This window comes from Pelodiscus sinensis, chromosome 3 (assembly GCF_052426305.1).
Source record: "Pelodiscus sinensis isolate ZL-2025 chromosome 3, ASM5242630v1, whole genome shotgun sequence".
NCBI lineage: Eukaryota > Metazoa > Chordata > Testudines > Trionychidae > Pelodiscus > Pelodiscus sinensis.
Genome location: NC_143054.1, coordinates 95,612,089 through 95,639,045, shown reverse-complemented (window position 1 = coordinate 95,639,045; position 26,957 = coordinate 95,612,089). Strand labels below are relative to the sequence as shown.

At 41.0% G+C, this 26,957-nt stretch overlaps 1 protein-coding gene across 2 annotated transcripts in view; it reads left to right on the top strand.

Annotated features, from left to right (window-relative positions):
• MED23 (mediator complex subunit 23) overlaps positions 1-23,938 on the top strand; it is a 55,591-nt gene extending 31,653 nt beyond the window's left edge. For both annotated transcript variants that reach the window (XM_075924183.2, XM_075924182.2), the window contains exons 18-30: positions 300-463; positions 1,962-2,086; positions 3,247-3,452; positions 5,652-5,832; positions 7,485-7,655; positions 8,856-9,072; positions 9,789-10,025; positions 11,084-11,249; positions 14,781-14,853; positions 16,566-16,780; positions 18,149-18,269; positions 21,170-21,301; positions 22,267-23,938. In XM_075924183.2, coding sequence (XP_075780298.1) covers positions 300-463; positions 1,962-2,086; positions 3,247-3,452; positions 5,652-5,832; positions 7,485-7,655; positions 8,856-9,072; positions 9,789-10,025; positions 11,084-11,249; positions 14,781-14,853; positions 16,566-16,780; positions 18,149-18,269; positions 21,170-21,301; positions 22,267-22,425 — 2,167 coding nt within the window. In that variant the 3' untranslated portion in view covers positions 22,426-23,938. The remainder of the gene's footprint in view (positions 1-299; positions 464-1,961; positions 2,087-3,246; positions 3,453-5,651; positions 5,833-7,484; positions 7,656-8,855; positions 9,073-9,788; positions 10,026-11,083; positions 11,250-14,780; positions 14,854-16,565; positions 16,781-18,148; positions 18,270-21,169; positions 21,302-22,266) is intronic.
• Positions 23,939-26,957: the final 3,019 nt, after the last annotated feature.

Here is a 26,957-nt window from a genome sequence, read left to right as displayed (position 1 = left end):
GATTAACTCGGCTACCCCTGATGCTTCTGGAGAGTTCTTGTTCCTTTTGAAAAGGAACATGCTCAACACTTAAACCCAAATATGCAGGCATCAAAAATAACTAATCACCTAAGATTCTTGGCCATAGTCACCAAGAATGTGCTTTCCATAAAAAAAACTATTTTGAAAACAATTGTGTACATATTATACAAAGCAAACAGGTAACAAATAACAAGGGGAACTAATGTTTTTCAGTTTTATGATAACAGTATATTTATTTTCTCTCTAATAAACCTAGTTTTTTTCCTTCTCTTCTTTAGTGTTGAGAGCACTGCTCTAAGGCTAATCACAGCACTGGGCAGTTCTGAGGTCCAACCACAATTTACACGTTTTCTTAGTGATCCTAAAACAGTTCTTTCAGCAGAGTCAGAAGAACTCAACAGGGCTCTGATTTTGACTCTAGCAAGAGCAACTCATGTGACAGGTAAAAGTGAATTTGTTAAATAAGCAATTACCTATATGAAAGTAAGGCTATGTCTACACTACAGAGTTTTTTCAGAAAAATGGCCATTTTTCTGAAAAAACTTCACTTATGTCCACACTGCGATTTCATTCTTCTGAAAAAAAATCAAAAGAACAAAGGGTTTTTTCCGACATTAGTAAAACTCTTTCTATGAGGAAGAAGCCTTATTACAAAAAGAGATATTTCAGAAAAAGGTGTGCTTTCAAAAGAAGAGGAAAGAGGAAAACACACAGGTAGCCCTGGTGGCTACTCCATCCACAGTAATCACAGCTTACATGCGAGATAGCGTCCATTCAGTGTGGATGCTCTCTTTCAAAAAAGCAGATTGCTTTTTTGATGCACTTTGGCAGTGTGGCCGTTCTCTTTCAGAAGAAGGTTTTTCAGAAGATCTCTTCCAGAAAAACTTCTTCCAAAAGAAGCCTGCAGTCTAGACATAGCCAAAATTAAATCATCTTCCTACAAATAGAGAGATGCCACTCAGATGTCAAGTTAGTTTATTCAGATACCTTACATACGTATATTTTCCATTTTAATTTTCCTTGTTAAATTTAAGTTCTTGTGTACCAATGCACACCATAAATATATATGGAATGTACAACTGGGCTAAAGTTTATATTGAAGAAATCTTCTTAAAGGTGATCAGCAAAGCAAAAGAAAATTTGTATTTTGTGTCTTTCTTTTTATGATATATAAAGGCCTGAAAGGTTGGGGTCAGTGTTTTGGCTAGAAGAGGTAAACAATTATTTCTGCGTTTTTGTATTTTTTTTTACACATTTAAGAAATTCATTTATAGTCTGGAGACTGACTGGAGAATTAATACAAACTCAGAAAATTCAAGAGAATGAAAGTTTGAATGGGGAAGGGATTTTTGGCATTTTCTTTAATTTTGCTCAATTTTTGCCACCTTAATATTGCATTAACATTAGATTTTCACATTGACTAAGTTAGCATTCTTCATAAGATAATGCTTCACATGCAGTTCTGTAAAAATAATTTCCTGGGATTCCACGTTTACTGCGTCTTCATGATTTCCATGTCTCACTGCTCAGTTTACAAGCTAGGAGCATCTTGCTATTGCCAGTCCAGCTACGGCTAGAGTCTTAAAATTAAGCTGGGTTATTTCTAGCTCATTTGTGAACAGCCATTAAGATTCCGCAACTGCTGCATAGGAATTCTGTAACTGAGATTACTTCTGATTTGTGCATGTTCAATAGGATTGAATCCAGCCCATTCTCCCCATAGGTGTGTGGGCTCTATAGAACCATTCAGGAGAGTGAAAAAACTGGGGAGGATGCACAAAATAAATGTTTTAGACAGACAAATAAGTAAATCTGTCTGAGTTTCCCCAAGATTTGAGTCCTATTAATGTAAAAACGTGGGGAAGAAATCTAGTCCTATGTGAAGATCCAATTATATCAATCCATTATTTTTGATTAATGTTACACATGTATCCCTTTAGACTTTTTCACAGGCTCCGATTCAATTCAGGGAACTTGGTGCAAGGACATACTTCAGACTATCATGAGTTTCACCCCCCACAACTGGGCTTCACACACGCTGAGCTGTTTTCCAGCTCCATTGCAGGTAATTGTTGCAAACTAAGGGCTTGAACATCTGATGAAATAATCTGTGCGATCTTTGTTGTCTATTTTGTAATTAGTTTTCTTCCCTTGTTCCTTCAATCCCCATGAGAAATCATGAATGATTTTGAAACAGTGCTGGTGCTGAAAACAGGTTGCACCTCCCTAGTCTGGCACCCTCGGGATCTGACTGTGCCAAACTAGAGACATTTCTGAACCAGGGGAGTCAATGCAGAATATCAGCAGGTCTCCATAGGCCCCAGAAGCAGGGGTGTAGAGGGTTCTACAGCACCCCCAGTCTTTGCAGCCAGCATGGTCCCATGCTCAGAGAACCTGCTGCCTTTCAGGGTCTCAACCACCAGCCCACCACCCAGAGTGGTAGTCACCAGCCCCAGCCCTGCTGCTGCTGCCAGTGGCAGGTCCCAGCCACTGATTCCTGTGCAGCTGGGGTCACAGATGCCGGTCCCAGTGCTGGTTCCTCTGCTGCTGCCTGGAATCCCAGCCCTTACCTCTGTTTGTATCCCTCACTTCCCTGGGCTGTAACCATTGTGGGGGGAGAAGAGGCTTACAGATCCCTGGTTAAAGCCTGGAATGGAGCCTGAGACCAGAGGCTGGGACTCCACATGGCAACAGGGAGGTTAGGAGCTAGAGTCAGCAGCTAGGACACCAGGCAGCAGCATAGGAATAGCCAGGACCTAGACAAGGGGCCAGCAACTGGGACCCCAAGTGCAAAATATAGTAGTGCTGCAGGACCAATGTGTCCTGGTCTTTGGAGAGCGTGTTTGTTTGAAGGCCAGAAGAGTGGTTTCAGGAAAGATTTCTTTAAGGATGAAATCTCCATTAAGTCGGTTGTAGTTGTTTGATACCTCAGATGGTGTGGGTGGTTAGTGACAACAAGGGGTATGTGATCAGAAGGGTTTTTATTTCTGTATTGAAGCAGCTTCTCTTGGTATTTGCGTGGCTGTGACACTGAGTACATTTTCCAGAACTGAAGAAGAGCTTTGTTCAAGCTCACAATCTTTTGTGTGTCTCCAACAGAAGTTGGTCTAATAAAAGACATTACCTCATATACCACATCTCTTTAATATTCTGGGACCAACATAGCTACAACACTGCTTAAATGTTTCTGACTTACCAATTAATAACAAACATACTTTATTTCAGGCATTTTTCAAACAAAATAATGTTCCCCAAGAAAGCCGTTTTAACCTAAAGAAGAATGTGGAGGAGGAATACCGAAAGTGGAAATCTATGACCAATGAGAATGATATAATCACCCACTTTTCCATGCAGGGCTCCCCTCCCCTTTTCCTTTGCCTCCTATGGAAGATGCTCTTAGAGACTGATCACATTAATCAGATTGGCTACAGGTGAGCTTCTAAAAGTGCAGCTATATGCTACACCAGTTATAGCTTAAGGCTGGTAAGCTTTCTTTAATATGGTGGGCACAAGTGTATCAGAGTCAGTACATTGATAGGTGATGGATTTTTATGAAGTCGTAACATGCCTTAAAGATTGCATACTGTTAACAGTAGCACTTATTACTGGTTTGTGCTGTTTTTTGTGTACATTTCTATGATGTGCTTACCTCTCAATAAAAGTAACAGTTGCAGCTGAAGGGTTCACTTGTTGAATTGGGGGGGTTTGATGGTGGAGGAAAGATAAGCAGTCTGTAAAGTCAGAGTTTTACTTATATTGAGGCACTATTACAGATACTTTTTGTGTTCATAATGTACTGTTAATTTGATCTATTTTACTAACTTTAGTTAAAGGCCAAATACCAAAACCACAGCTTCACAGGTGATTCATCAGTCCCGCCCAGTTAGAGGCTCAGGGTGCCATGCATGGAGCTCACTGACTAGGTGGGGCTGATTAATCACCTGTGAAGCTGTGTAGCTTAGAGGGAACACTTGTACAGCATGTCATATGACACATGCTGTTGAAGAATACAGTTCTGCAACACTGATGCTTGCATATTTATAGAGATTTATACCCAGAATAGGGATGTTAAATTTAGCTTAATCAACTATTTGATGGATTTTCCATCCACTAGTCGATAACTGGGGAGCTGCAGTGGGGTTAACTCCCAGCCCAGAAATTAACCCCACTGTTAATGTTGGGCTCTTAATACATTTAAAAGGCTAAAGCACAGCAGGAGGGACCCAGCTGATTCCTGGCTCGTGCAGGATCCCCTCCCACTGCGCACCAGCCTTTTAAATATATTAAGGCTCTTTTAATACTGTAGTGTATTAAGGCTTTTAATATGACAGGCTCGTAATACATTTAAAAGGCTAAAGCACAGCGGTGGGGAGCCATAGCAACCCAGGAATCAGCTGTCCTGGCTCGTGCCAGCTCCCCCATGCTGTGCTTCTAAATACATTTAAAAAGCAGAGGTGCAGCCTGGCTCGTGCCCAGTCCCTGCTATCCGCCTGCCTCCCCTGTCCTCTGTGGAGACGGTGGTGGTGGTGGGGAACTGGCTTTTAAGCCTCCAGTGCCTGCTCCCGCTCCCACTCCCCCTCCCCCCCCACTGCAAGGGGGGAGTGGGAGCGGGAGCGACTAGTCAAGGGACTCGTCACTTACAACCCAAGCCCAGAATCAATCCATGAAGCTGAAAATGGTATATTTTTAATTCTAATTAGCAGCCTATAGTATCCTGACATTGGAGTTCTCTCACTTATGGAAGTTGGGTTATGCTTATTAACCTGCTTTTTTATTGTTTTTATTTGAATGCACATTTTGTATAAAAACATGAAACACAGTCATGCCAATAGGTGAGGCCAAAAATATATTACAAATTCTATAAATTATTAGGTTCTTAATTGTTCTGTGACCTCGTTCTGGCAACAAAAATTGCTACATGACCCCAGGAGAGGGGATTGAAGCCTAGCCATTCTGCCCTTCTGCTTCAAGGGGAGGGCAAAGATCAAGGGTTTCATTCCCAGGTTATAATCTGAGCCAGGCTTGAAGCCTTTGGCCTTCAGTTTTGTCCCGGGCAGTGAGTCTTGGACTTGAATTTCAGCACTGACTCCCCCTAGCAAGTCAAACATCAGCTCTTGACACCCCATTAAAACAGGATTGTGACCCATGTTGGGGTCCCAGTCCAAGGAGGGATGTTAATTTCATGCATTTAATTAAGTAAACATTTAACCACTAAAAATTTAAGTTGTTACATGAAAGTGGGGAGGAGAAGTAATTGACTCTATGGGAGCAAGTGCACGTGGAGAGCTGGCTTTTCAGCTGGCTCCTCACACATGCCGGTTCCCACATGCCCTGCGCTGCTGCCCCCATGCTGCTGCCTCTCATATGGAGACAGCAGCACAGGAGGGGAGGAAGAGGCAGCTCCCTAAGAGCTGGGGCACGCAGAGAGCCAGTTTAAAAGTAAGCTCCCCATTTGCACTGGGAGCCTGTGTGTAACTGTTAAGTGATGAGCCCAGGCTCATTCATTAACTATATACACAGTTATACTTCACATCCCTTGTCCCTAGTTTGAAACCTGATGAATTATGCAGTCCGCTTCTAATGTATATATGTTACAGTAACAAGATTATTCCTTTCTCTCTACTTACTAGAGTTTTGGAGAGAATTGGAGCTAGAGCTCTGGTTGCTCATGTAAGAACATTTGCAGATTTCTTGGTGTATGAGTTCTCTACATCAGCAGGAGGCCAGCAACTCAACAAATGTATTGAGATTCTTAATGACATGGTGTGGAAATACAACATTGTAACACTGGACAGGCTCATCTTGTGTTTGGTAAGTATTCCCTTAATAGGTTAAGTGCTAGATGTTTCTTTATCCAAAATTTGACCCATGTCTTCTGATTCACTTCTATAGCAGTCACTTTCATACGTGAAGTTTGACTTTTTTGTTTAGGGGAGCAGCTCCAGTCAGACCAGCAGGGTGCACATAGGGAGCAAGTTCCATGCCTCCCAAAGCTTGCAGTTTGGGGGAGCAAAACCCTTCCCTCCTCGCAAACTATATCCTTTCTTGTCCAAATACATTGAATTTAATAGTGACTAATTACTAGTTCAATAATCATGTACTAGAGTGGAACTACAGATTTTTTTTTTTTCCCCTCGGAGCGAAAACTAGAAGTGTCACAATCATCTCATTCTCTGGTGAGAACTGTCTAGTTTCACTGATGATATAAATGCATTGAATTATTTGGAATTTCTAACACTACATATGGGGCTGGTTCTCTTCCTTCTTTGCTCTGCAGTGATTGTTCATATTTTGAAAGGGATGAGACATGACATTCCTGCAAATAAATGGAAAACCTCATAGTCTTTGGACAATACAATCTTTATTTCAGGGAAGTTAAAGCTCAGCTAGTTGTCTTAAAAGAGTGGATACGAGGAATTGCATGTCTGTCTTTAATTTCCCCTGCTCTTTTCTTTGGTTCTCAAAAAACCAAACTAGATTTTATAATCTCTCTTCCTGATAGGGGGCTAGGGCTATCAATAGAAATGTTCAAGAAGATATGTCAATAACTGAATGCAGTGTCTGCAATTCCACAAGTACAGGTTGAACCTCTCTAGTCCAGCACCCTTTGAACCTGACTGGTGCTGAACTAGAGAATTTGCCGAACCACAGGAGGTCAGTGTTGTCTAGCAGCATTACCAACATTTCCACTGCTTATTGGGCTTTTAGGAGACATTTAGGGGCAAATTTGAGTTAAATAACAGCACAGAACACTGAGAGCCAGGCCTGGTGGCTATAAATTGACTTGATGGGACTGTTGAAAACTTGGCCACACCCATGAAAAGTGGACATCCAGATAACTAAAATCATGCCGGACCATGGATGTTGCTGGACTAGAGTGCCAGACTAGAGTGGTTCAAAATGACTAGAATTAGGAACTGGGTTACCTTTCTTGATGATGCCATTGTTGGGGAGATGTTCATAAAATGGATTTGGCATCTGGGATAGATTGGGAATGTCTTTCACTCAAAACCATGGGAGAATTTCTCCACTGGGAAAAGAATGAATTGGGAAGCACTTATCACTAGAAAAGGATGTTGTCCAGAGTTCAGACCTTTGCTTCCATTCTGTGCCTACACACAGAGAATAAAGTGTATGGGTGAGTTGGTTGCCAATTGTATTAAAATTCAGATGTTTTATCACTCTAAAATTGTTAACAATGAGGATACATAACGATTGGAACAGTTTACCAATAGTTAAGGTGGATTCTCCATCATTGGCAATTGTTAAATCAAGACTGGATGTTTTTCTAAAAGATCTCATCTAGGAGTTGTTTTGGAGAAGTTCTATAGCCTTTGTTATACAGGGAATCTTAAATGACAGCTGTGGTCCATTCTGGCCTAGGAATCTATGAACGAAAGTAAACAGCATTTGTTATAATCTGACATTGTTCTACAATCTACTACTACTACTTGTTGTTAAAGGCTATGCGCAGTCATGAAGGAAATGAAGCCCAGGTCTGCTACTTCATAATTCAACTACTCTTACTCAAGCCTAATGATTTCAGAAATCGAGTGAGTGATTTTGTGAAGGAGAATTCTCCAGAGCACTGGCTACAGAATGATTGGCATACTAAACACATGAGTTATCATAAGGTACCATAGATTGTATAATCCTCTGATGTAATGTGTGCTGTGTATTTGGGATGCTGACGTAGTCCTTTGTTTTGTGTACTATTTGCATTTTGGATATATGCTTTCTTCTGCTATTCAGTATGTCAACCAATACTACAATAATAACATTTAAAGATACATTTAATGTTAGTAACTTTTGAATATTTAGGTTAATGTAAAATCATTTTATGTATATGAAATAATGTAAAAAGAAAATTTGCATGTAATACTGAAAGATAGAAGTGACTGAAAAACTAGGAGTCTCTGCTCATCTGAATCTCATTTTTAATCTTTGATTTTTCTGGAAGACAGAAAAAACAAGGACCTCAGTGTCTCCTTTGTGTTTGTGAATTGGAGAAAATATAGATTCCTGGCTTTTTTCATTAATATGTATTTAAGTGTTAGTAATCATTAAGGAGCAGATTTAACTTGTCTTCTGTAAGCTTCCACAGTTTTTAAAATAGAATGCAATGCCCCATTGAGGAAGAAATACAGGATTTTAGTGTTTAGAGGGAACTGCGGGCTGGGGCAGGTTGTGACAGCTGGAATATTATATAAATCTTAAACTGTACCCTGTCATATGATATGTAAGCAGCATCCAGCTGGGCTTTATACTGTGTAATCAACACCTGTTGTGTGTGTGTGGCTCCTTACCCATCCCTTACCGCCAGGTGGAATCACATACAAATTATTTTTGATGTATTGATTCAGTACATGACAGAGGAGTGTTCTTAGGCTCCAGAGGAAGAATATAAAGTAAACTAGAGTTGTTTTTTCTCTTAATCTCTAAGTGATGGTATGCCTGCCTGCCTGCCATCAGGATTAATTTCCTGTTGGTACTTTCAAATTTACTAAAACTGGTTCAGGGAAGTATAAACTATATCTCTTTTTTAAAAATACTTAAAAAAAAGTATATATTATATTTTGTCCAATTATAGTTACTTTGATGGATAAAAATGATAATCCATTTAGGAATTTGCACACAAACATAAATTTCATGAAACCAATTGATTATGAAATTCATACTTTCTCTTTGCATGTTCGTGTATACATACAATTCCAAATTGTTAGGATGTATCTACAGAATAGAGTATAATGTAGCTTCAATTTTTAAAGTAATCCAAATACCGAGTAATGTTTTCAGTATACTATTTTTAAAAATTCTGTATGTGATTTCTACAGAAATATCCAGAGAAGTTGTATTTTGAAGGATTGGCAGAACAGGTCAACCCTCCTGTTCAGATCCAGCCCCAGTATCTACCAATCTACTTTGGAAATGTGTGCCTCCGCTTCCTGCCAGTATTTGACATTGTAATCCACAGGTTTCTGGAATTGCTTCCAGTTTCCAAATCTCTGGAGACTCTACTAGATCACCTAGGAGGTTTATACAAATTCCATGGTAAGCTCTTCAGGCACATTATATTAGCTCTTTATACTTGCTATATAGTTACTATAGATTTTTCATCATGGTGCATATCAGTAAAGTTCTGTCCACAATGGGAAACCAAAAACCTTTATAGCTAACTGTTTTGAAGAGCACTATACTAACATAACCTTTAATGGCCAACTCTCTTTGAATACTGATTTAGCTGTTTCAGTGTTTTATGAGCTTTGATACAATACATGTTGTTAGAAAAAACCTTGTTAAATGCTGCCTATTCTATCCATCCTCTTCCTTCTCAGCAGTATTCAGACACATTTTTTAACTTACTGAACATGATTACAAAATCATGTTAAAACTATGACCGAAACCATATTGTAACAATGGTACCACAGTGTTAATTTGTTCCTTTTATTCATTGTTTCTTGGGATCTCCCCATGAGATGCTCTCCAATGCTGTGTATAGACGGAAGCCTTGTAGGAGGAGTTCAGTTATTTGTAAATAATGTTTTATGCAATATAACAAACCAAGAAATGCTGGTGTTCACCACAGTTTAGACAAACTTTTTGTCCAATTTGATTAAACATAGTGGTACAGTAATAATAAAAACATGAGGCATTTCTGCTTGGTGTAACTGCTTTTACGTCACCCTTAACTTTGCATGCATTTACCATTGCCAATATAAAATTATGTGCAAGACTACTATGCTTCTGGGTTTTTTTTTTTTTGGCAGACCGTCCAGTGACATACCTGTACAATACCCTTCATTATTATGAGAGGCATCTAAGAGAGCGCACAAATCTCAAACGGAAGCTTGTCCATGCCATCATTGGTTCTCTCAAAGATAATCGACCACAAGGCTGGTGTCTAAGTGACACTTATATCAAGTCTGCTATGAATGTACGAGAAGATAATCCGTGGATCCCCGATGACACTTATTACTGCAAACTGATTGGAAGGCTTGTAGACAATATCTTTTTAATAATGATTTGTGCTTAAGGAAACATTGTCCTTGTTCTAGTTTCATGTCACTAGAGCTTAGTTTTGTTCATACAGTTGACTCCCTAGCCATTCTCTTCCCGTTTTCTCTAATGCTAACCTGCTGAGAAATTGGCAGTTCTCTGTGCACAGTATGTTATCCTCCCTCAACGCCAATATTTCTTCTACTTTGCAAATATGTCCAACTCTCAGGGAGCTAGTCTCATTTTTCTCTGATTAAGGGAAACTAAAAGTATATAACTTCCTAGTTTGCATAAGTTTTTAAGTATCTAAAGATTCCAGTGATTCCTTTGTCCTAGAAGTAGAAGAAAACATCGTATTGTTTGTAGTGTTGATCTGGAATGCCTCTAATTTTCAGTGGTACTAAGTCACTTTTATTTGCTCTTTGTTCATTTAAGAGAGCTAGATAGATTTACAGAGGTTAGGTCTATCAATGGCTATTAGCCAGTATAGGTAGGAATGGTGTCCCTAGCCTCTGTTTGTCTGGAAATGGGTCACAGGAGAGGGATCACGTGAGGATTACTTGTTGTGTTCCCTCCCTCTGGGGCATTTGGTATTGGCCACTGTTGATAGACAGGATACTGGGCTAGATGGACCTTTGGTCTGACCCAATATGGCTGTTCTTTTCTTATTTTCTAGTTCAATTTTTTTTCACTATATTGACTACTGAAACATTCTAATTCTCTGAGTAGTATGTTTTCATTTATATATAAATATAAATATATTACAATATATTTCAAAACAGATTCTTGACTGTGTAGAAAATTCTCACCATATTTCTAATAAACAAAACATCTTAGGTTACAGTAAATGGACTCTGAAATGGCCCAAATGCAATATCCAAATGCACATATTTAAGACAAGTTAGTGTGTGATGTGTTATAAAAAATACACTTATCAGGAATTTGTGAGACTATTTGCGGGGTATTAAATATAGGTTGTTATACATACATTTTGTACATGCAGAACTACACTGTTTGCTTCTTACCAATCCCCTTGTAGAAATTTGATTTCCTTAATCATTGTTACCTATGGCTGGCAAGTCACCTGGTCCATTTCCAAACTGCGACTGGAGATTCAATGAGTTTCCTAACCCAGCTGCCCATGCTCTTCATGTTACCTGTGTTGAACTCATGGCTTTGGCTGTTCCAGGAAAGGATGTGGGCAATGCACTTCTAAATGTTGTGTTAAAAAGGTATGTTGGACTTACAGAACTGCTTGCTCCAAAAAGCTATACAGTTCTTACAACTTCCTTTTCTTCAACTTTGTTTTATATATTGATACCTTTAGGAGGTGAGCCATAGTATGTTGTTGGAGGCCTTTGTGAGAGCCAAGAACAAAACATGCACATAATAGATACCTATACCTTGGATCCCTGTGCTGTTGTTGACTGAAAGTGCTGCAGAGGGAGCCCATTGCCTCAGCATCTTGTAGGAGAAAGAGAGGAAGCAACCTACATTAGTGCCTATGAGCAACTTATCTAGTGTGCTCATAGGCACTAACAGGCTGAGAAGGAAGCCATGTGTACCACCCCTCATCCAGTGTGGGAAGGGTTATCAATTACTGTAATAGAAGATGTTTGATGGTGGGGAGGAAAACAGAAAAATTGGTAGGATGCTTGAGGTCCAAAAGTGTGTCATGTGCTATATATTTGAGAGACTTTGTCTGTCTTTGAGTGTGTCTGTCTGTTCAAGAATTCCTCTTACGCATTAAGATCTAGGACCGTGGTCACCAACAGGTCGATCACGATCGACCAGTCGATCGCGAGGCCTTGACCAGTCGATCGCAAGGCTTCCTGTCCGCCCCACCCCCATTTCCCTCCCACCCCCGAGAAGCCCCACTACCTACCTCAAGTGAAAATGGAGGTAGTGAAGGCTTCCCTGGGATGGACAGAAGTCCTGCAGATTAGCAGCACTTCCGGCGATTCCGGAAGTAGCGCTAGCTGCTCTGCCGGGTGTACTGCGGGAGGGAGCTCCCTGCACCGCACAGGAGGGGTGAGTCAGCCCCGGGGGAGGTGCGCGTGCGTGGAGGGGTCGGCCCCAGGGCAGGCACGCGCTGGTTTCCCTCTGGAGGGGGGAATCCTGGGAGGAGGCAGATGCAGGGGACTCTCTGCCTCCACTGGCACCCCATTCCCGAACTCTGTCCCCACTCCCCTGTCCCCAGCCACAGAACTCTGTCCCTATTCCTGTCCCCACTGGCACCCTGTCCCCAGCTGCAGCAACCTGTCCCCACTGGCACTCTGTTTCCTGCTGCAGAACCCTGTCCTTTGCCCTCCCAGCACCCTGTTCCCTCTTCCCTGCCCCCCACCGCAGAACTCTGTCCCCACAAAATGTATAATTATAAATGCTTCATATTAGATTTAAATAGCATGGATAAAAAACAGACCATTTATTTCATAACTATAAACACGTGATTTTAGTTTTATACATCGCATCATTTAAAAATAAAGTGTTTATCAGAGTATGTAAGTAAGGGCTGGGGATAGCAAGTGATAGACAGGAGGAGAATAGAGAGGGCGGGGCTTCAAGGAAGGGGCAGGGCGGTAGATCTTCGCCTGTTCAGAGATTTAAAAAGTGATTTGGGGTATAAAAAGGTTGGAGACCACTGATCTAGGACTACCACATTTAGCGTACAGCTTCCTCTTCTCATAATGTAAAGGAATGTAAGGTTTGGTTGTGCTAGGAAAATGGGATGTGCCTGGAATGGGATTACTTCTCATAAAACCAGAAAAGAGACAGAATGACCAGACAGACTGCCCCAGCGTTGAGCCCCCCCCCCCCCCCGGCGCCCTTTAAAAAGAAACATTGTGGCTGTTCCCCTTCATCAGGGAGCAAGGAAAAGTGCAATTTGCTGCACTCCTCCCCAGCCGGGGGACATGCACCCTCCTCAGATGTACCCTCTAGAGCAGCAGCAGCAGCCATAGAGAGGCATTTCTCACCTTGCTCAAATTTGCTGTGGTAATAGAGGGCTGGGGTAGTCCCCTCGCCCCAGGGCAGCCTGCACACTGAACCCCTAATCCCCAGCCCCACCCCAGGGCAATGGTTTAAATGAAGCACATACATTTTTATTTTATTTTCTAAAAAACAAAAATTGACTTAAGTACCTGAGCAACCCTGAGTAAATTTTCTAATAGTTAATATTTTTGTATTGCATTTAACATCTGTTATAATAATGTTCATTGTTGCCATGTAATATTAGAACCGCATTTTATAGATCTCAGTATGCATTGCCACATGAAACATTTGGACTTGATTCCTAAGTTCAACATCTTGCTTTTTGGGCCAACAGATACTGAAACAGCTGTAGTGGGAGAGGGAGCACTTTGCATTTAATTAGTGACGCAGATGGCCATCTCTAAGCGGTAAGGATAGGTTGAAGAAAAGATTTCCTTTCACACCTTATTCAGGCAGGGAAGGTTGTCCTCATGCAGGCTTTGGGAGATGGGAGAACAAGTCAACAAAGGAGCCAATATCACTGTGATATACAAATGCCTGTTCTTAAGATATCTTAAGAGAAAACATGTTACAGATTGAACCTCTCTAGTCCGGCACCCTTGGGACCTGACTGGTGCCAAACCAGAGAATTTGCTGAACTAAGGGAGGTCAATATTGTCTAGCATCATTACCAACACTGCCACTGCTTACTGGGCACTTAGAGGACATTTAGGGGTAAAATAGAGCTAAACAGCAGCACAGAACACTAAGAGCCAGGACTGGCTGTAAACAAACTGTATGATATCACAGGAAACTTGACCACACCCATGATAAGTGGACATTCAGCTGACTAAAATAATGCTGGACCATGGATGTTACCAGACATGAGAATGTTAGACTAGAGAGGTTCAAACTATTAGGAATGTAAGGGAATAGTTGACTAGTGGACTATCCAATAAGCCTATGCCATCAGGCTATAAGCATGTGTGTCAGAGGCAGCAAGGAGGGGGAGTGGACAAGGAAGCAGGAGCCAGTGCTCGGGGGAGCTGGCTTAAAAGCTGGTTCTCCCCAGCACCGGCTCTGCGGTACAGGGAGGAGATATGGGGAGGGAGAGCTGCAACACAATCTAGGACATTTCAGTCCTGTCTCGTGCCAGCTGCCCCCCCCCCCCCCTGCCCAGGAGCTAACCCCACTGTGACTCTGCATTTTAAATGTAGTAAGAGTCCTGGGCGGGGGTAGCTTCCAGGCCCAGCGTCAGCCAGGACTAACCAGTCATGACTCGCGCCAGCGAATGGATTGCTGCAGCTCTGCATTTTAAATGTAGTAAGAGCCTGTTGGGGACTGCTTAGTTTCGGCACACACTGCTCCCGGGAGCTTACCCCACTGCAGCTCTGCAGTTTAAATGTAGTAGAGCTGGGCTGCCTGCGTGCCTGGCTCCTACTACATTTAAACTGCAGAGCTGCAGAGGGGGTAACAAGTGTCGCCTACCCTCCCCCTCTCCCCCAATCAACTAATTGAGTAGCCAGTGGAAATTCTGTTGACTACTCAATTAGCTAATTAATCGCAACTTAACATACCTCCAGTCTGTACAGGACAAAAATTGTTTATAAAGTTTTCCATGCAGTGTCACTGGTACTCAGTTAACCAGTTAGTTAAACCAGAAAATCACATGTTTGTGTTTATAAGACAAAACTTCTATAATTTCTCTAGGAGTACATTTCATTCATCATAAATACGTCAAAAGTCATGAACTATCTAATATAGCTTCATACTTTCCCCCTCTCTATTTGCAGTCAGCCTCTGGTGCCAAGAGAGAATATCACAGCTTGGATGAATGCTATTGGACTGATTATCACAGCCTTACCAGTGAGTTTGTATGTATTTTAAAATGTTCTGAACAAAGGAGAGAATTTTTTCTTTCCTTAAAAGCTGATAGTCTCTTTGATAGTGTGTGAGGGGGATCAGTGGAACTGGTTTCTTTCTAATGCACAGTAATAGAGATGTAGCCATGTTAGTCTGGTCTAGCTGAAACAAAAGACAGGATTATGCAGCACTTTAAAGACTTAACAAGATGGTTTATTAGGTGATGAGCTTTTTTAGTTCCAAAAGCCACTAGGAAGCCTATGAAACGTCTTTGCTTTTCCCTTCAGTATCGGAACAAAAACCCACTGTTGGGATATTGTGGGGGGAAAGAAGGAGGGAAAAGTGGATTTTTCGCAATCTTTTTTCCTTGGTACCTCGTGGGCAAATAAAGTTACTATATATTAACTACCAAAAATCTCTAGTGCAGTGTTCAAGCTTGAGAAATCATTCTGTGAAGTCAGAAAATTCCCCAAGATAAGAAGTCTGATGTAACACTAATTCTACATTGCACATCCCATATAGCTTTATAGAGAATAATAGAATAGGAATAAATCATAGAAAGGAAATGTAAAATTTGTAAAAGGAAAACAATAGAAAATAATAGGTATAAATGTGTTTAAATTTCTAGTATAAATTTTCATCTTCTGAAGATGCTGAGTTTGAGTTTTTGATGACCTAGCACTGGATGAATGTTTTTAATTTCATTTTCCTTTTTTTTCCATAATTTTTCTCTTCCAGTTCCCTTTTCACACTCCTCCCCCAACTACATCATACATCCCTTTGTAGCCCCTTTCCTTTGTCTTCCTATTTCTCATCGTAAAAAATGTAAGCTTCTCATCTTCATCTACAACAGTGATTGGCTCCTTAGGCTAGTGAGTGGCTCTCATGAGTGGCCCTTCTTCATGTCAGTGGACTGCAAGAGTGTCATAATCCAGAGGGTCTCCCAGGATAGGGTAGTTTTGCATACCTAGAATTTGTAGGGTGAGCTGATTTGAACTCATGCTCAGAAGTTAATGGACTCTGGCAATCCTGTGTATCGGCAACAGTAAACAAAATGTTTCATGGGCTACACAGGCCGCATCTAGCCATTGGGCTGCAGGTTGCCCACCATTGATCTTTAAGGCCCTGCAACTCTGCTTTCATTGCTCCCTAGAGTCTCCTACCTTCACACCTCCCTTTATCTCCTTTTCCCATCCTTGTCCTAAGCCTCTATTAGCCAGAAGCTGGAAGTGGATAACAGGGGATGGATTACTTGATGATTGCTTGTTCAGTTTCATTCTCTTTGGGAGTTGCCACTATTGGAAAATAGGATACTAGGCTAGATAGACCATTGCTCTGATCTATTATGGCCATTCTTATCTTGTGCCTTGTATAATTCCTATTCTTAGAACAGTTCCCCTATCCTCTTCCACTAACCAGCATCCTTTTCTGCTGCTTCAGCTAACTCTTTAAATTCCATATTTTCAAATAATCCTTCCACCATTTTCATTAACAATCCCCATGTTCCCTTCTCTTGAATTGTGTGGTGTGTTCTGTCTTGTCTCCCTTTGTCAGGAAATGGGTAGGTAAAGCATTTGTGTAAATTAAGAATGTTATATAAATATTTTAAATAATTTACAGTAATCTGAGGAAGATGGGAAAGAAAGTATTACCTTTTCTTCTAAAAATGAAAAAAAGTAACAATCGTTTGGGGGGGATGGGGGTTGTTTTACCAGGAGCCATACTGGATTGTCCTCCATGATCGTATTGTCAGCGTTATCAACAGTCCTAGCTTGACATCAGAGACAGAGTGGGTTGGTTACCCATTCCAGCTATTTGACTTCACAGCTTGCCATCAGTCTTACTCTGAGATGAGCTGCAGCTACACTTTGGCATTGGCACATGCTGTGTGGCACCATTCTAGCATTGGTCAGCTTTCTCTCATTCCAAAGTATGTATAATCGGCAACTGGTAATTTACAATACACTTTGACACTTGTTTCATACTGTGTATAGCAAAACAATACATCCAATATGTACCCAGGCAAGTGTATGGTGCGGAGAGAAAGCAAATCAGAATAACTAATCCAAAAATCCTCTAAATATGGATGATGGTCAGGTCTTTTAATTTTTAAAGCTGTGGGTTTTTTTTAACCTGTATCTTTGGCGTCTCCACCAGTGTATGGTAGCTTTAAAGATGTGATGAAAAGTATATTCTATCTCATTGAACTTGTGGTTAATTTTTTTCTTACTCATTACAGTTTGGCTGCAGTTAATATAGACAGTGGCAATACGCTTGCTAATGATATAAATTATGATCCGTTTTGTGTAATTTTGTCTTTAATCTTTGTATGTAGCATTTGTTGCCAGTGGGGGCAGTGCTTTGTTGAATTAATAGACATTGCACTGATAGATTTGGAGATGTCCTTAGCAAGCCAGGAAGCTGTAGCATTTCACACTTTACAGATTATTAAAAGTTTAGTTAAAATGTATTTCCATACTGCATTACTAGTGGGAACATAAAGCATGTGTGTGGGCTTTAACTCAGTTTCCATTTTAGCTTTTCAGTTCACTTTTTAATATTCTGTCCTGGATTTATCATTTCATATGTTGGTGGGAAATGCCATGAAGCACTATTGACAATTAGATGACCATATTCGGTAATTTAGTGCCAATGTCGCTATCCAAGATACCTGAATTTGACTCTGTCTTTCATTCTCCAGGCTGTTCTTGGTTGAGCCTGTGCAGCTTCTTGTCCTTGAGACTGTGAGACTCATTCATTGCTCCGTCATGATCCCTAGTGCCAGTTTTGCTGACATACTGAGTATGGTTCTAAGAGCCCTGGTCTACACTGCAGAGTTATTTCGAAATAACAAGTTGAAAGTCCACACTAACAAACCTTTTATTTCGAAATAAGGGGCAGGTTATTTTGAAATAATAACGCTTCTTTCCTTGGGGAATAAGCTTATTTCCATATATTTATTTCAGGAGTTATTATTTCAAATGTAGTTATTTCAAAATAATTTTCTAGTGTAGACATGCACCGTGCGTTGTTCAGCAAGTGTTCAGTCATTTTTAACATGAGCACTTACGTTTGAGTTTTAGGAGAGGATGAAACACTTCTATTGTATTTCCACCATAGCAAAATCTTCTTGCTGGGTTAGAGCAACAGAACTCCAAATACATGCACAAATGCTTGAGCCTAACGAATGACCATAATATTAAATGTTGAAAAATTGTGTTGATTTTGGTGGCATAACATAACATAAATTTAACATAAATGTACTAAATAATGATGTGTCCTGCTTACAATACTGCAGATTCCTCACTGAAGTCTTGATACCCATAGTGAAGACAGAATTCCAGTTACTTTATGTTTACCACCTTGTTGGTCCTTTTCTACAGCGGTTTCAGCAAGAGAGGACACGATGTATGATAGAGGTAAAATACAGCTCTTGTCCTGGCTTTTATAGTTTAATTCTGTCTTGTCCTAGAAATTCAAAAGCAGGAGAATTTTTTAAATTAAAGTCTCCAGTCCTGCAATGAGCTCTGTGTAAACCAAACCCAGTGCTTTCATTTACAGGTTGGACCTCTCTAATCTGGCACCCCTCGGGACCTGACCAATCCTGAGCGAGGGAATGCTACCCGCCCCTCAGCCCTCCTCCCCTAAAATAAACTGTTTAGGGAGGACATGGTATACCTAGACTTTAGTAAAGCAATTGCTATGGTCTTGCATTACCTTCTTATAAATTAGGGAAATACAACCTAGAAGTGATTGTCTAGGAAGGAATATTGCAAAAAGGAATTTAAGGGTCATAGTGGACAAGTTAAACATGAGTCAACAGAGTGACACTGTTGCAAAAAAAGCAAACATGGTTCTGGGATGCATTAACAGGAGTGTTGTGAGCAAGACACAAGAAGTCATTCTTCCGTTCTACTCTGCACTGGTTAGGCCTCAGTTGGAGTGTTGTGTCCAGTTCTGGGCACCGCATTTCAAGAAAGATATGGAGAAATTGGAGAGGGTCCAGAGAAGAGCAACAAGAATGATTAAAGGTCTAGAAAACATGACCTGTTAGGGAAGACTGAAAGAACTGGGCTTATTTAGTTTAGAAAAAAGATGACTGAGAGGGGACATGATAGTAGTTTTCAAGTATCTAAAAGGGCGTTATAAGGAAGAGGGAGAAAAATTGTTCTTGTTGGCCTCTGAGAAAAGGAGAAGCAGCAATGGGCTTAAATTGCAGCGAGGGGGGGGTTAGGTTGGACATTAGGAAAAACTTCCTAATTGTCAGGGTGGTTAAACACTGGAATAAATTGCCTGGAGGGTTGGAGGGGGGAATCTCCATCTCTAGAAATATTTAAGATCAAGCTAGACAGACACCTGTCTGGGATGATCTAGACCGTGCTTGGTCCTTCCGTGAGGGAAGGGGACTGGACTCGATGACCTCTCGAGGTCCCTTCCAGTTCTGTGATTCTGTGATAGGCAGGGAGCCTGCCGGGCAGCTGTCTGGAAACCACCTCGGTTAAGCACCTCCCGGGCAGAGCCTGCATCTGCCATTCCAGCCCCTCCCTCCCCCAACCCTGTGCCCCTCCTCTGCACCCTTGTTCTTGCACCCGTAATCCCACCCAGACCTTGCAGCTCAAACCCCTGTCACAGGTCACAACCCCTTCCCAGATCCTGCACTGTTCCTATACTCCTCCTCAAGGTCAGGATCCTCTCCTACACCCATACCTTCTTCTGGACCCTGCAGCCTCTCCTGCACTTACTAAATTCTTGGAATGCTCGCCTCCCCCCATCAAAAATTATTGCCAGCCCCTGATTTATAATAATGTTTCTACGGGAGCATGTACTCCACGAGTTCAAAACAATCAATCTACAAACAAACTTTTGGAACACTTTTGGGGAATTTGTATAGTTTGCTGACTCTGGACCTAGTAAAGTATGTGATGAAAAGCATTAGATATCAAGCTACCAGAATTCAGATTTTTTTAAGAAGGTCATTAAATTATTTTAATTTCCAAAGTGAGGCACAATGTAGTTAATCTACATCTATACTATAAAGCAGGGGTGCGCAATATTTTTTAATGGGGGTCCACTCCAAGATTTTGGTAAGTGGTCAAGGGCTGCATTTCTGTGGAGGAGGCACGGGGGTCTGTGATGGCAGGTGGGGTGTGTAAGGGAGCTTGGGATAGAGGACTGCAGTGCAGCAGCGAGTATGGGGTCTGAGTAGAGTTACCAGATGGCTGAAACAAAAATACCACCCCTCAAAAAAAAAACACCGGGAAGAAATTTTGGGGAAGGGGGGAGGGGGGACACCAAAGTTGTTGAGCCAAAAAAAAAAAAAAAAAAGACTCCAAGAACCTGGATCATTGCTAGGGGTTACCAGGTAGTCATTAAAAAAAAAAAAAAACGGACATGCTTCATGGGGTGAGATGGGGGGAGAAGGATCAGCCAGGAAGGGAGTGGATCAGCCAGGAAGGGGGAGGCCTGGAAACAGCTAATGGGGGGGGGGGGTAAATAGGCTGGCTAGGGGAGATGGGGGGCCAACAGAAAGCTGGGCTGGTCGTGGGGGGGGGGGGAGTCAGGCGGAATGGGGCTGGCCGCGGGATATCGGGGGAGGGAGGACTGGCCGGGAGGGGGCAGGGCTGGCAGAGAGTAAGGGGGGGGCCTTCAGCCTAATTTCTCAGCTCCTACTGGCCAGAAACTGGCCAATGGGAGCTAAAGGATTTTGCTAGGGGGCGGGGACAGTGCACACAGTTTTCTCCTTCCTGCCCAGACTGCATAGCAATTAGCAGTCTGCTGTTTAAAGCGGCTGCAGCTGCTCTGTAGTAAGGATGCTAGCGAGGCAGCTGTGGGCTGGATTCGGCCTGTTAGCCACCTCTTGCCCACCCCTGCTATAAAGGTAGGAGAGTACTTCCTCTGCTCATGTCTACAGGTTCTTGCCTAGCTTTCATCAAGCTATTATGAGCACAAATAGCTGTGTAGATATGGTACTACAGAAGGGCAGCATAGGTATTGTTGAGCCATGCCTCGTGCAAATTCATGTGAAACTGGTAGGTATGTATTTGGCATAACCATGCCTCAGCTACCATGGCCACAATGCTGTTTGTACTCATGCTGAGTCAGAGAGATCTAATGCGAGTGTGTGTACATTAGCAGAGGAATCATTGCTTGCTTTCACAAGAAAACGAATGTTTTAACAGGATGTTCAAATAAATAAAAGATGTACATAATAAATGTATTTTTCCTTCACAAAATAATAAAATTAAAAAATATAGCTCATGAATCCAGACAGCACACATTTTAATCTTTTTATTTTTGTTATTTTTATTTATGAAAAAAGATTGGGGTGGCATTTTATGAAATGCTTCTGGATGTGGACCAGTGCAGCACACATCTGAATTATATGGATCCTATATGTGATTTCTTGTATCATATGAAGTACATGTTTACTGGGGATAGTGTGAAAGATCAAGTAAGTGAACAATATACCTTGACACTAAGAGCAAAGTCACAATTTGTACCATGATTTCTTTTTGTGCACGATCTTAAATGTAAAGGGGTCACAAAACCCTTCACAGGTAATCAGTCTGTATACATTCCCAGTCAATTACTGGTACAGATTTTCATAGTTACAAGCTGTAGGTCAGATTTTGAGACAGGTTTCAAACCACTGGGCAATTGTGACTAGAATTTGATTTTCTTTAAGAGATGCCAGTAAGAATGCTGTTATATAAACATCAGTGTTTTCAATTTTTGTGCTGTTCCAATCTGCACCTTCTGAGTTTCTCTTTGAGCTTTGGGTTCAAATTAAATAACCACATTTTATCTGGTTTTGTTGCAAAAGCAAAAAAAAAAATCATCCAATGTTCACTAAAAAAGGTTCATGAACATTAATCTTTTATTGAAACAAATTGTAAAGCCCAGATAAATGTTATGTTTTTTTAATGCATTTTACTTGATTTGTAGACCGAGGAGGTTTGGGGATTAGAATTAATGAGGATTTGGGATTCATTTAGGGAGCATTTATGGTAATCTGTCTTGCTATACTATTTTAGAGTATCATTCTTCTTTTGCATTAAAAAGTGTAAGATTACTTTGTGTTTTGATAATGCATTTGTTGGCATGTGTGAATATATCTATACTGCAGCTGGGAATATGCTTTGGGGAATGTGGAAAGACAGATGTACTACTGGAATAGCGATGGTAGCACAAGTTTCAGCTCAAATTAGTTGCTTGAGCACAAATCTGCCCTGCCCTTTGGGAATGTATTTAGTGGCTAGCCAAGCCAAAGCTCTTGCTATCCCCCAGCTATACTGCTGTGTTTAGTGAACTAGCTTGAGAAGAGCTAGTACATGTCCATTTGCCTGCACTGGGCAGTATGCTCTCAGCTACAGTGTTGATGTATCCTGAGTGTTCTTTTTTGTTTTATTTTTATAGGTAGAGAAAATTATTTGCAATTTAAGACCGTCTTTGAAACTCCGTCTACGTTTCATAACACACATCAGCAAAATGGAACCAGCTGCTATTCCTCAGCAACCCATCAACAGCGGGTCCCCAGCACCACAGCCTAGCCAAGTGCCTGTTAATGTTGCTTAGCCAGTATACACAACATCTGTGTGATTTTTATATTGATCAGGATGAAACTTTCTGTGGTCTGAACTTGGCCATGTGGTAAGGAACCATCTCCAGACTGCTTCTCCATTTTGATTTATGTGATGAATCAGTTTGTGCCATCCACCTGCACACTGCTTATCCTGTCTATTTATATCAGAAATTAGCTAAGGTATGCGTTGCCTTTCTCCTGATGAGCTGTTGAAAAGTATCTTGCAAAGAGTGGCACATATAGATGAATGTATAATAGTTAACTATTTTGTAAAGCAGCTTCGTATCCATCTTTGAGCCATCATTGTTTTCCTTATTTCTGTCTAGCTTAGCTTTTTTCAAAGGTGCCCAGCATGGTGGTGTATAAACACCTAGTTTTCTTTTATATGAAAACATCAATCCTAAATGTCAGCCAGATTCTCTCTTCAAATTCTGGGAGCTGATATTAATCCAGGAACTAAACATAAAGTTGAATGCTTCACTTGTAATTCTCCAGTATTGTCTCCGTAATCGCTACGTACATTAGTACCCTCACTTACCTTGAATACTGCTTTTTTGAAGGCAGTGGGGCTACCCATGTAATACGATGCTATCCAGCATGAGCAGAAATGGCATAGTGAGGCTCTTCATGTATAAGTTCCTTTACTTGACTTCCTGCTCATGCAGAGAAGGAGGAATTAATGTTGCTCTTGATTTTTGGTCATATGAACAAGGTTAGTCCCACAGGAAGAGTGCTTAACTACATGCTTAAGTTCTAGTGGCTTAAGTTAGTAGGACTTGCATATCTAATTTAAGCTAAGGATATGCTTAAATGCTTTCCTCGGTTGGGGAGTTAGGGCTTGTCTACACATACAGTGCTGCAGCAGCACAGCTGCAGCAGTTTAGTGATAACACTACTAGACCAACAGGAGAGCATCTTCCTTTGGCGTAGCTAATGCACCTCCATGAGAGGCAGTAGCTGTTTCAACAGGAAAAGCTCTCCTATTGACAGCATTGTATGTACCAGAGGTTAAGTTGGTATAACTACATCACTCAGGGGTGTGCATTTTTCACACGCATCTGTGTGACACAATTTGTAATGTAGACCTGGCCTTAGTCTCTTTAATGATTGTGGATGACTAACTGTAAAATAGGGAATTTACTTATGTCTTCATTAAAATAAATAGATGAGCAGTGGCTTTGATCTAGGGTGAATTAACAGGCTACTAGATTACTAGCCTTTGGCTATCTGAAATAGAACTATGTTTAAAATATGTATATTCAATTAAGATTTGCTGGTTGATGTTTATCTTCCCTAGTTGGGAAATAGTGTAATTTTTATTGGATTTTTATGACACCTAAGCTTTATTTTAGGTTTGAATAATCCACTACTCAGTTCTTCAGGTTTTATTGGTGTATGTGTACTGTCAGTAGAAATAGTCTCAATGAAGATTTGTAAAATATTGATCATATTTGACATCTTTAAATAATTTTTTAATTAAAAAAAACCCTTTGAAGTTTATGATGATACTGTTTTACCATCTTATGACTTATTATTTATGTGCCATGCTCTTTAATTTAAAAATAGTGGTTGCTGAGAATGTGTAAGTCACTGTGTCCTAAATCTTCAGCTGGGTGCTGGACTAAAGAGGTTAAATTTGTAGAGGTTCAATGTGTAGTCCAGTGTGGGTAATTATGAGCGGCCTTACTTGTATTTATCTTACAGTTTGCATAAGGTAGACAACTTCAGAACAGTTTAGGACAGGTAGAGTGGTACTTCAGCATGCTGTTTGAAAAGCTGTTGTGCTCCATTCTGAAGTTAGGTTAAGTGAGTCTCATGTCTGCCAGATTGGATTTGGTAACACACTTGCACCTCAGTGCCCCCTAGAAATCCGGTACACATCTTGGAAGTTTAGTCTGCTTCTCCAGAGGCTACTCCAACGGTTATTCTGGGGCAGAGTCAAAGGGTCAGTGGGTAGGGTTGGGACACAGAAGGGTTGAGATCTGTTCTCAGCTCTGCTATATCACTTTGGTCAAATCTTTTTCTCCCTGTCCTTCAGTTTACTCCTCTGCAAAACTGAGATGATGTTTGCTCACCTTTCTCAACAAGCTTATGATGTATACATGAAAAATGTTATATAAGTATCATTCTACATTATTGGTTTGTATGTGCCCTCTGACCAGGTTTAGCAGCAACTACATGCACACACACACTACAGGATAGTCTGACGCTATAGAAATAATTCTTGGGCTTGGCCTAGGACCAGAATGTACATCCGCAGTTCTGTGTAACATCTATTTAAGGTAATGAGTCTTATGTGCAGAATAACAAAGAATTTAGCCTCCCGTCTTCAGGAGCAAATGTTTAGAGCTATTGGTAACCCTAAAATATTGAGGTTGTTCTTGCCTTTTAAAATTGGAGCCTGAAATATTTTGTGTATTCATTAAGCAAGCTGCAGCAATGTAAATTACTCCTCTAGTGTCTACCTAATGTTTCAGTAGCTGAGTATCTAAGCTCCTCCAGTTCCTGTTCAATACAGAAATGACAACATGTGAAAGTGGATTGAGACTATCAAAAGATAATGCTTGGCCATTACAAGCCTGAGTTTGAAACTGGGACATAAAGCTGTTCTATTAACTGTCTCCTGAGTTATTCTGTCTTTAGCTAGGCAATAAAATTACTATCCAATGGGTTTAAGTATTTTTAAATACAAAAAAAGTATTGGAAGATAGCCTCCTTTTGATGTCTAGTAATGAGCTTTGCACATACTTCTGAGGTTGTCACCCTACACGGTTGGAATATGGTAACTAAGCAGCAGAAACAGACACCAGTACTGTTTTGAGAGCCCTTTAATCTCTTATCTTGACCATCAGTGGTCTAAAAAGAACGATTGTCTAATGTTGCTTACTTTGGTTAGAAAGTGCTTTTTTTTGGCTCACGCTTTAAATAGCTATCCCAGCAAAGCAGAGTTTGTGTACAATTTCAGTTCTACATTTGAGTAGCTGATTTTAAAACTGACGGTGAGACCCGCAGCTTCCAAGGCAATGGCAGCATGGATTAGTTTTTTGTGGCAAACACAACAGGAATGAAGAATCATATTTGCAGGAGGTGAAAGAAGGCCTGATACCTAACAATTGAAAGATTGTTCTCTGCATCGGAGGCAACATGGAGAATGCAGAGGCCTGCTTGGGGTTGACTGTTTAACTATCAGGTATTTCCAGGGTAACTGTATGTCCTGTGTTGGTCAGGAAAGTCCCTTTTCTAAGCCCTGTCCTTGCTGTCACAACAGTTTTTGGCAAAAGTGGGCATTTGTCCCATTTGCTCTTGCAAACAAATTATGCAAGGGAGGGGGCAAGTTGTGATGGGGGGCAGGCTGGGTTCAGGTGAACAGTGATGCCAACCTGGCATGGGCGGAGGGCTCCACTAGTATCCTGTTTTCCCTTTGGGAAATACAATCACTCTAGGTATTTTTGTATATAATGTATTTGATGAGAGGAAACTCAGACTTGAACAACTGTGTATAAGGCCCAGTCATGCAACTTAACTGTGATCAGGCTGGAAAATTTTCAGTTTAGTCATAAGTCACCAGAGGGCGTTTCCATGCTGTGTTTCCAATCCATGGTTTCATAGAGACATGCATTCCAAGGCCAGAAAGGATAATTTGTAATCCTTTAGTCCAGGGGTAGGCAGTAATTTTTGGAGTGGGGCCACTTAATGAATTTTAGTACATGGTCACGGACCGGCTCCACCCCCAGAAGGGGCGGGGCAGAAGCTGGGGACTAGCCTCCCCTGAGTTGTGTGGGGCCAGAGTCTTTGAATTAAAAATATACTGAAGAACTTGTGGCTCCCAGCCCTATCACTACCTGGTGGGCCACCCAGGGCTGCTGCGGCTATTTAAAGGTTTTGAAGCTCTGGCCTCTGCTGGAGTAGCACCACAGATGGGAGCTATTTAAATAGGACCCTGCTACCATAGCTACCGCCTGAAAATTCAGTGAAACGGGCAACAGGATATAATTAGAAAGCAGCTAGATGCAGTCTGTGGGCCGGCTGAATCAAAGTGTTAAGCGGTCTGGATCCAGTTCCTGGCTGCATGTTGCCCAGCCCTACTCTAGTCTGACCTGTAGAACACAAGCCATAGAATTTCCCCCAAACATGTAAATCTGTCAGCAAAATTTCAGTGTAATGATAATTTATCTTTAATTTATGGTGAAACATGCATACCCATTATAAAACTATTTCCCAGATCCAGGTACTCAGTATTTTAAATGGTCAATTTCTTTTTAATGTCTAAGATAAAATGCTAGATGTGTTATTTCAAGTTCCAGTAATGCATAAGTTGAGTTAAAGTAATGTTATTATATACAGTAGTGGGAAAGTTTGCATGTAGAAATTTGTGGGAGGATTATCTAGTACTAAATGTTTGCAATTTCTTTGAGAAAACTTTGCTTAGTACATAAGAAAAATGTCCACTTTCTTTTTAACGAACCAAGAACTTTATAGAGAAAAAAGAAGGCCAATAAGTAGAAGTAATAATGTGATTTGCTGC